We start from the raw sequence: 10,785 nt of genomic DNA, 5'->3' as shown, positions 1-10,785 counted from the left end.
AATCACTATGCTGTGCCTGACAGGCAGAAGTAATCAATCACTGCACCATCCCACAGCTGCTTTGTATGAGTCATCCAGCTCAGGTTGATTACGCCTGTCTGGACAGTTAAATAAGCTCTGTGTAATGTGTTTATGAACTGCAGGCTGAAGCAACCCAGCTTTACCAAGGCCCTTATTGTTATAAGTGTTTTTTTTTTTAAAGCAAAACCACTTAATTTACAGCATAAACATGATATGTTTCTGCATCAGTGTAGCTACAACATTCTTAAGGTATGTTTGGTTCATAACGCACAAAAACAAATGGTAGATTTCCTTTAAAGAAACTCATTTGGGATCCACGGGGCTGCATTGCTTGGTATTTGTCTAATGATTGACCCCCACCACCCCCACCAACCAACCCTAGATCCCTTTGATTCTTCTGAATATGGTGTGTAAATATAGAGGCACATATCTGGAGAAGAGTCTCAGGAGACAAATGTGTTTTTAGCTAGTACTAAGAACAAAAGTGTGAGGGTAATAGGTTCTTATGTATGAGAAGGATGCGACGAGTAACTCATCCAAGCGAGTCAACATCCATGTAAGGAGTAAGCTCATTCTAATAGTGTAGGGACCCACCACAAAGAGTGTAAATGTAGCCTCCCTCATTGTATGATACGGGATGTGGCGTCCAGTTCTTTTTTCTTTCCCAAAGTTGGTTCACATCTTTAGAGATGATGAATAAACAGAGCATCCAGTCCTTCAGACTTCTTGAAGGACTGAACAACCAAAACCTGTAGACGCATGAAGTTAGTCTTGGCTAAAATGAAGGAACCTGTCAGCAGATATCCGTTTCCGATATTCCGGTGGAGGTCGGTCACTGCACTTTTAGTAAAGCTCCAGCTCATGAAGAGTTCTCCTCATGCATGACGCACACCTCTTCTATTGGCTTCCGTCTGTTAGACGTTACATAAAAGAAGGTAAACATCGAGCCATATGGATTTGTGTCTTGCCAAATTCTTTTTAGGAACAAATCCAAGTGACATCAATCCGATGTCACAAAGTCTCTGTAGTACATTATAAAAACAAGGGAGGCAGGTGCACGTTGCCAGTCAGGGATAGATATTTCATTCCCTCACATCTCTTCCAGATCTCCGACATGAGGACCCTCATCGTTCTGCTGGGTGCTCTGTGTATCCTACCATTGGCTGGTGAGTCAATATTGACAATATACAAGATATCGTATTCATGATGTGTAGCCCATAACTCCTTTCATCTCAGGATGAGTAAATATTATGTTGGACTCAAAAGGTTTTATCTTTATTTGTTTTGTTTTTTTTCTGAAATTGCTTTTCAGCAGCTGACTGGCATTGAGTACTGCCGCTTACTATGTCCACAGCATCATCTCCTTTTCAGACTAATATTCCTAGCTCCATTCAACAAAAGCTCAAATCAATGTGCCTAATTTTGGTTAAATTACTGATATTTTTATTCTATGTGACTTTCTCTCTCCATAGATTTTGTCGAGAATTGTATAGAATGCTTCGAGAAAAACAGTGATGACTGCGACGGTCCAGCTGTGGTGTGTAACAATGCCACCGATTGCTACATACTATCTGAAATGTATCATGTTGGTAAGTGGTGATTTATCTGTTTTATCATCTTTGCAGAATTCAATATGATTGAGTGATTTATTCCTTAAATATGCTCTAAACTTCTCTACTATTTAGAAGAGATTCATTACATTGTTCACAGCACTATCTTTCCTCTCTAGACTCCTCTGTCCTCTCCTCATCACATGTGTCCTCATCTAGACATCATGGTCCTGTCTAGACTCCTCTATTCATTCCTTCCTCTTTCTTCTCTAGATTCCTGTGTCCTCTCACCAGCTCATCTGTCCTCTTACAGTCATCTTTGTTCTGGACTTCTCTACCCATTCCAGTTCACTCAGGTTCTTCCAAACATCTGTCTCCTCCAGATCTTCCTCTTTCTTCTCTAGATTCCTGTGTCCTCCCAGCAGCTCATCTGTCCTCTTACAGTCATCTTTGTTCTGGACTTCTCTACCCATTCAAGTTCACTCAGGTTCTTCCAAACATCTGTCTCCTCCAGATCTTCATCTCTCTTCTCTAGATTCCTGTGTCCTCTCACCAGCTCATCTGTCCTCTTACAGTCACCTTTGTTCTAGACTTCTCTACCCATTCCAGTTCACTCAGGTTCTTCCAAACATCTGTCTCCTCCAGATCTTCATCTCTCTTCTCTAGATTCCTGTGTCCTCTCACCAGCTCATCTGTCCTCTTACAGTCACCTTTGTTCTAGACTTCTCTACCCATTCCAGTTCACTCAGGTTCTTCCAAACATCTTTCTCCTCCAGATCTTTCTCTTTCTTCTCTAGATTCCTGTGTCCTCTCACCAGCTCATCTGTCCTCTTACAGTCACCTTTGTTCTAGACTTCTCTACCCATTCCAGTTCACTGAGGTTTCTCCAAACAACTGTCTCCTCCAGATTCCTTCACTTTCTTTTCTAGACTCCTGGGTTCTCTCCAAAACTCAACTGTACTCTTACACTCGTCTCTAATCTGGACTCCTCTACCCCTTCCAGTCCCTGTGGATTCCTCCCATCATCTCTGCCTCTTCCCCTTTTCCTCTCTAGGCTTCTCTGTCCCCTGCAGGATCCTTCAGACTCTTCAGTCAACTACAATCTTTCCCTCTCTTTTTCCTCCAAACACTCCTCTCCCTTCCCCATAATAATGACTGCCATGAGTGGTTGTAAGCCTATATATTACCCACATAGAAATGATCAAGATTTGTCCAGAAGCTACATATGGCCACAGGTCAGGTCATTATAACTGTGTGTACATGGAGGTCACCTCCAGCTTTCTTCTTTTTGGTCCACAGAGGGGGATGTATATCACACCGTGAAGAAGGGCTGCAATGAGAATGGGCTATACCCTTGTGAACAAACAATATATGCAGATAATTATGTTAATGCTGGACTGGAAGCCCATATAGACTGCTGTGATCAGGACTCATGCAATATATTTGGCTACAACAGTAAGTGGATTATAACAGAGATCCGTCTAATAGATACATTGTCAGCAGTTTCCTAATAAGCAAATTGACCTATGACTTGACATTTGTTATAGCTCCTCTGTTCCTGCAACTGATAACATTCAGATCACACATGGTCCCACCATTGTGACCCCCCATTGGTCCATGAGTTCTTGTGCTCATGCATAAATGGAGCTCCATTCACATCTATGTATCATTGAAGTGAATGGAGCGGCGGTCACACACGTGTCTTATTTGTTATATGAATATGGGATGATTTCCAAACCCTTTAGAGATGTTACATCTATTGCTTGTATGAAAGGAGCACAACTCTTTGAGATGGGCTAAATGGGCATCTACCACCAGGATGAAGGTTTGTAAACCAAGCACACTGACTGACTAGTGTGTTCCTACTCCGGCAGGATTTGGTCTTCGTTTAGCTTCTTAGGTTTTAAAAACTATGCAAATGATCCTGAGGGGCTCCAGGCTCAATAGATGTCAATGGAGACTGGAGCCCCTCAGACTCATTTGCCAAATTTTTTAAATTCTTAATTTCTTAAAAACAAGGGCATAAGAAGTTAAAAGATGAGCAAATTCTGCCAGAAGGGGCGCACTCCAGTATGTCAGTGTGCTGGGTGTTCACTCCCTCCTCCTGATGGTTGATGGGGACCTGTATCCCAATATAAATGGACAGTTGGGTAAGTGTAAAAATCTCCCATGGACCTTTGATAACCACATGGGGAATATTTTAAGAAACACACACACACACACTTGATTAAAAATATAAAACAGAAAAAGAAAAATGATGTAAAAACTTTTTTCTTTGCGTCAGAAAAAAGTTCACCATCCTGAATAGAGAAGTCTGACCCCCCAATAATCCTGGGGATAATGGACAGGAGCCTTTGATGGGGAAATCCTTGTAAGCTTATCAGAGGACAGTGCAACAATGTTATTCTAACATTTCTATTCCTGCCCTCAGTGCCTCCTGATACCAAACCCCCAATAGGGGGCTATTGTCCGGCCTGCTTCGAGGACAATATGGAGCCCTGTACCACTATTTGGACCATAAGGTGTAAAGAGATAGATGACAAATGCTACGAGTACATCGGGAGAATCAGAGACCCAGGTGATGACATTGGGGCAACTAACTATAACTAACTATAACTAACTGCAACTAATTGTAAATAACTGTCACTAACTATAACTAACTGTAACTAATTATAAATAACTGTAACTAACTATAACTAACTGTAACTAACTGTAAATAACTGTAACTATCTATAGCTAACTATAACTAACTATAACTAACTGCAACTAATTGTAAATAACTGTCACTAACTATAACTAACTGTAACTAACTGTAAATAACTGTAACTATCTATAGCTAACTATAACTAACTATAACTAACTGCAACTAATTGTAAATAACTGTCACTAACTATAACTAACTGTAACTAATTATAAATAACTATAACTAACTATAACTAACTGTAACTAACTGTAACTATCTATAACTATCTATAAATATCTATAACTATCTATAACTATAACTAACTGTAACTAACTGTAACTAACTGTAACTAACTATAACTAACTGCAACTAATTGTAAATAACTGTCACTAACTATAACTAACTGTAACTAATTATAAATAACTGTAACTAACTATAACTAACTGTAACTAACTGTAAATAACTGTAACTATCTATAGCTAACTATAACTAACTATAACTAACTGCAACTAATTGTAACTAACTGTAACTAACTGTAACTAACTGTAACTAACTGTAACTAACTGTAACTATCTATAACTATCTATAACTATAACTAACTATAACTAATTGTAAATAACTGTAACTAACTATAACTAACTGTAACTAACTGTAAATAACTGTAACTATCTATAGCTAACTATAACTAACTGCAACTAATTGTAACTAACTGTAACTAACTGTAACTAACTGTAAATAACTGTAACTATCTATAACTATCTATAACTATAACTAACTATAACTAATTGTAAATAACTGTAACTAACTATAACTAACTGTAACTAACTGTAACTAACTGTAACTAACTGCAACTAATTGTAAATAACTGTAACTAACTATAACTAACTGTAACTAACTGTAACTAACTATAACTAGCTATAACTAGCTGTAACTAGCTGTAACTAACTATAACTAGCTATAACTAACTGTAACTAACTGTAAATAACTGTAACTAACTGTATATATATTCTTCATTCCTTTATGGAACTTGTGTTATAGGAGATGGTGGGGGGAGGAGTTGGGGTTAATCATGTAATAATCAAATCTAGAACCGGTGGTCAAGACCCTTCTGCCCCATAAGATTCAAAAGTGGCACCAAGTAGAAAAATGTTATGTTCCAGATTCCTCGGCCTTCCTGCCTCTACCATTCTAGGTCAACAGGAAGCCCTTCCCTTATAAATGTCTGCCCGGAGAAATGGTGGCCCGAATTACCGGAATTCAAAAATAACTGATAAAAAAAGAAAATTTTGAGGAAAAAAAAACTGATTATTTTATTTAACTTAGTATAGATTTTATTCAGCAGTGAAAATAATTTGTAATAATTTGTAATTTATTTATGTCCTTTTTATTTTCTGTTGTTTTCACCAGTTTTTTTTATTGATAAATTCATTTTGTTTTATTTTTTTGTTTTATTTTCTTGTTTATATTTAAAAAAAAAGTGTTTTATATGAAAATATAATTGTTTTTTTTTTTTAAATTATTAAAATTTTTTTTGTTTTTTCTATATTTTTTAAAATCAATTTTCTTCTTCTTTTTTCAGCCGGCAGGGAGCGAGACGTCCACTTTAAAGGAGGCTTGTCTCAAGTGGGCTGCAAACTTGGATTTCAGTCCATGGTGGGGGTGGATGAGCTTGAACATGTTTTGTTTGAATGTACTGAGCCTACTTTCCCTAAACATGGCTACTACTAAAATAAAGCTAAATCATCTATAAATGGTCTTTGTAGTTGTTTTTTTTTTATGTTGACTTTGTAAAGTGTGTGAACAATTATCTCATTTGTAGACCCAGAATTCTAGAAATGGCAACACAGTTTACTATGTAAGGGGGTAGGAGGGGTATGTAGCTTCCCTTTTGCACTTACGCTTTAAAGGACATTTATAACCAGATCAAGGATTGTAAACCAAACATACAGACATACTGGTGTGCACCCCTCTGGTCAGGATCTGCTGTTCTTTTAACTTCTTATGCCCTGTTTATTTTTACAAAAAAAGGTTTTAAAATGATGCAAATGCACCTAAGGGGCTCCAGGCTGGAGCCCCTTAGACTCATTTGCATAATTTTTAAAGCCCTTAAAAAAATTTAAAAAAACAAGGGCATAAGAAGGTAAAAGAACAGCAGATCCTTCCAGAAGGGTGCACACCAGTATGTCTGTATGTTTGGTTTACAATCCTTGATCTGGTGATGTCCTTTAAGTCCAAGTGAGATTGCATTTTGTGAAAGGAGAGGGGGCAGGGGATCTAGGAGACATCTGATTGGCTGCAGATTGGATTTATTTAGCCGCCACCATTCTCAAGCAATTATTGCCAATCAATATGCTAATGAGGTTCTGAACTGTCCGTACTTGGCAGCAGAGATCCTAATTAGAATATTGGTTGCTAAAAATAACGGCACTTCTTCATTAGGAATTTCGATGGGGAAAAGAGGAAAAAATAATGGAACAATTGCTATTAAAGTATACAAAAACCTCTGGAAATGTTATAATTTGGGGTTTGAGTTGTGGCGTTTCACCAATCCCAACTATTCTTTATTAATGGGCAGAGCCACTGCTTCTAGCACAGCTGCTGTTTTTTATTCAGCATCCGCCATTAAAAATGTCTCCTCTCTACTGTCAACTGGGTGGTGCCAGATCATCAGCTCCAGCTCAGGATCAACCATCTGACAGTAGGGAGTTCATGTAGCAAGTACCCAGCATGCCACAATATTTAGACTGTGGGCTGTCACAGGGGCGGTGCTAAGCTTAAGCAAAGAGCCTGGCTCCGCCCATCTGTCCAATAATGGCAGTGATAGCTCGAGATTGATGGGGACTACATAGACTGAATCAGTGGAGCAATACCTATTGCAGGATCCTAAAAGCCGACTCGCAATACCCCAATAAACCCCTTGACAAGCTGCAGTCCATACTATAGCCACTGGTTTCCATCATAGTCTTAGGTATGATGGACATTTCAGGACAGGACGTCTAATATTCCAGTATCCTTACGATAAAATGGACATAACTGCAGCCCCGGGCTCCTAGTAGGAGGATCTTCATGTGATTGGTTGATGATCTAACCAACCACTTCTGCCTTGTTCTACAATTACTGATTTTCCAACCTCTGCTGAACAAGGAGACGTGTCCTGTAGTGTCCGGTCAGTATTGGGAACACTCCGATTGTGGAGCCCTACTGGGGCTTGTTTTCTGTGGGCACCAATTAAGATTTCACTTATCAAAGTAAAACCCCAGGAACTACAGAATTCACCAACGTGTGTTTATTCCATAAAGATATGAATAAAATAATGAAGAATTACGATCACTGGTCTCGTTATACCACATATACACGGAGATCTATAGTGACACAGCAGGTAAATAACCACAACATACAAGGAGAAAAAGAAAAAACTGGTAAGAATATTAGCGCAGGCGCATGAGGTCTTATAAAGACGACAATGAATGGACAGAGCAGAGGAGGATGTGAGTACACTGTGCTGTATATACTGCACTATATACACTGTATACACGGTACTGTATATACTGCACTGTATACACTGTATATAGATCCTCATTCACTGCTGTTGTGGATAATGTTTATCTCCAGTTGATGGAAATGGACTTTAGCCGCCGGATTGTCCTGCTAATATCACACACCCATATATATATATATATATATACATCCGCGGGATAAGAGTCTATCACAGTCACTATATATCGTCCAGTGTAACAATGAAAGTGGTGGATCACTTATCTCGCCGGGTTGTAAGACAACAGATTGTTAGTTGCTGTAATGTCGAATGTCTGTTACCTGCGTCTTCCCTTCGGTGCGGTCTAGAGACGCCGGGATCCGTCACTCCCTCCCCTGCTCCCGCGTGCTGTCACCTGCAGCAGGAGTCCGCTGGGTCCTAGAGGCAGGTTGTGACTCTGTAGAAGCTCGGAAGCCGCTTCCTTGGAGTTGATGTTGATGCCCGCGGCTGTGTCACTTGATTTCAAGTAGACGGCAGAAATGTCATCGCTATTAAGTTTCTCCCAATCTGTTTGATGCGCCTGTGGGTACGACTAAACGGCCAGACACGTTTCAGGGGGGTCAAACCAATTGAGATTTCATCCATTGTACTTGGAAGCTTGAAAACATCCATCATAAAACATTGTTGCATTTTTTAAACACTTTTTAACATTTATATACATACGTAGAATCAGGTGTTATCGGGTCAGATGTAGGGTTATATATAGCAGACAGCTGCCACGTATCTCAGTCTCAGGAGCCAAGGACCATCCTTCAAGCCTTTTATAGATTCTATATGGTGCCATGGAGACCAAATGCCATCCCCATTGTCATATTTGAAGCAGAGAATGACCCCCATCTGCTCAACTGCTTAGAAATATCAATGGTGACGGAGCGCGGCATCTTACCGTAGTAGCAATCAGTGCGACTCCTGTATAGTGCGATACCTGCCATATGGGAGTCATGATGGGCCCCTCTGCTCCTTGTGTTTTGTACTTGCATTTGTTTTTGTCTTAATGTTATGTATGTGACCCCTTTACTGATTGTACCGCAGCAGGAAACAGTAATATACTGTGCAAAGAAGCCCATCCCCAGCAGTCTGGTCCACCTATGAGCCCATTGTCATGTTGAGGTCACGTGGGGTCACCAAACCTTGTGGCGACACCAATCATGCTCCAGAATTCTTACTTGCATATTAATAAACCTACATTCAGGGCCAGCACCCGCACTGGGGAAAACTGGGCAAGTATCGGGGCCCAGAGCTGCTTGGGGGACCACATAAGGCTGTACTCATGGAATCCATGAGGATAAGGGGGATGTATCTAATAAATCCATAGGGTGTGAGGGGGGCTTATATAAAATAACCATCAGGGGGCTGTTTTTTTAAATAACCAAGAGGGGCTGTATATAATATAACCATAAGGGGCTGTATTTAATATAACCATAAGGGGCTGTATACAATATAACCATAAGGGGCTGTATACAATATAACCATAAGGGGCTGTATATAAAATAACCATAAGGGGCTGTATTTAATATAACCATAAGGGGCTGTATACAATATAACCATAAGGGGCTGTATACAATATAACCATAAGGGGCTGTATATAAAATAACCATGAGGGGCTGTATATAATATAACCATGAGGGGCTGTATATAAATAACCATGAGGGGCTGTATATATAATATAACACATGAGGGGCTGTATATAATATAACCATAAGGGGCTGTATTTAATATAACCATAAGGGGCTGTATACAATATAACCATAAGGGGCTGTATACAATATAACCATAAGGGGCTGTATATAAAATAACCATGAGGGGCTGTATATAATATAACCATGAGGGGCTGTATATAAATAACCATGAGGGGCTGTATATAATATAACACATGAGGGGCTGTATATAAAATAACCATGAGGGGCTGTATATAATATAACACATGAGGGGCTGTATATAAAATAACCATGAGGGGCTATATATAAATAACCATGAGGGGCTGTATATAATATAACCATGAGGGGCTGTATACAATATAACCATAAGGGGCTGTATATAAAATAACCACGAGGGGCTGTATATAAAATAACCATGAGGGGCTGTATATGAAATAACCATGAGGGGCTGTATATAAAATACCCATGAGGAGCTGTATGTAATATAACCATAAGGGGCTGTATATAAAATAACCATGAGGGGGCTGTATATAAAATACCCATGAGGAGCTGTATGTAATATAACCATGAGGAGGGCTGTATATAATATAACCATGAGGGGCTGTATATAATATAACCATGAGGGGCTGTATATAAATAACCATGAGGGGATGTATATAATATAACCATGAGGGGCTGTATATAATATAACCATTAGGGGCTGTATATAATATAACCATTAGGGGCTGTATATAATATAACCATTAGGGGCTGTATATAATGTAACCATGAGGGGCTGTATATAATATAACCATGAGGGGTTGTATATAAAATAACCATGAGGGGCTGTATATAAATAACCATGAGGGGCTGTATATAATATAACCATGAGGGGCTGTATATGAAATAACCATGAGGGGCTGTATATAAAATAACCATGAGGGGCTGTATATAACATAACAATGAGGAGCTGTATATAATATAACCATGAGGGGCTGTATATAAAATAACCATGAGGGGCTGTATATGAAATAACCATGAGGGGCTGTATATAATATAACCATGAGGGGCTGTATATAAAATAACCATGAGGGGCTGTATATAATATACCCATGAGGGGCTGTATATAATATACCCATGAGGGGGCTGTATATAAATAACCATGAGGGGCTGTATATAATATAACCATGATGGGCTGTATATAATATAACCATGAGGGGCTGTATATAAAATAACCATGAGGGGCTGTATATAATATAACCATGAGGGGCTGTATATAAAATAACCATGAGGGGCTGTATATAATATAACCATAAGGGGCTGTATATAATATACCCATGAGGGGGCTGTATATAATAT

The 10,785-nt window shown here is 39.1% G+C and overlaps 1 protein-coding gene across 1 annotated transcript; it reads left to right on the top strand.

Moving 5' to 3' along the window:
* Nucleotides 1-1,036: 1,036 nt before the first annotated feature.
* Nucleotides 1,037-6,005, top strand: LOC140065327 (uncharacterized). Its single transcript, XM_072112917.1, has 5 exons — nt 1,037-1,187; nt 1,494-1,610; nt 2,871-3,026; nt 4,003-4,149; nt 5,834-6,005. The coding sequence occupies exons 1-5, from the start codon at nt 1,136-1,138 to the stop codon at nt 5,980-5,982; spliced, it is 621 nt and encodes a 206-aa protein (XP_071969018.1). The 5' UTR covers nt 1,037-1,135; the 3' UTR covers nt 5,983-6,005.
* The last annotated feature ends 4,780 nt before the right edge of the window (nt 6,006-10,785 follow it).

Source organism: Engystomops pustulosus, chromosome 6 (assembly GCF_040894005.1).
Source record: "Engystomops pustulosus chromosome 6, aEngPut4.maternal, whole genome shotgun sequence".
NCBI lineage: Eukaryota > Metazoa > Chordata > Amphibia > Anura > Leptodactylidae > Engystomops > Engystomops pustulosus.
This window is presented reverse-complemented; position numbering and strand designations above follow the sequence as displayed.

Coding starts and splice junctions, on each gene's coding strand:
- LOC140065327 (XM_072112917.1), top strand. CDS start 1,136: ATGAGGACCCTCATCGTTCTGCTGGGTGCTCTGTGTATCCTACCATTG. Junction 1,611..2,870: donor ATCTGAAATGTATCATGTTG/GTAAGTGGTGAT, acceptor TTTGGTCCACAG/AGGGGGATGTATATCACACC. Junction 4,150..5,833: donor CGGGAGAATCAGAGACCCAG/GTGATGACATTG, acceptor TTCTTTTTTCAG/CCGGCAGGGAGCGAGACGTC.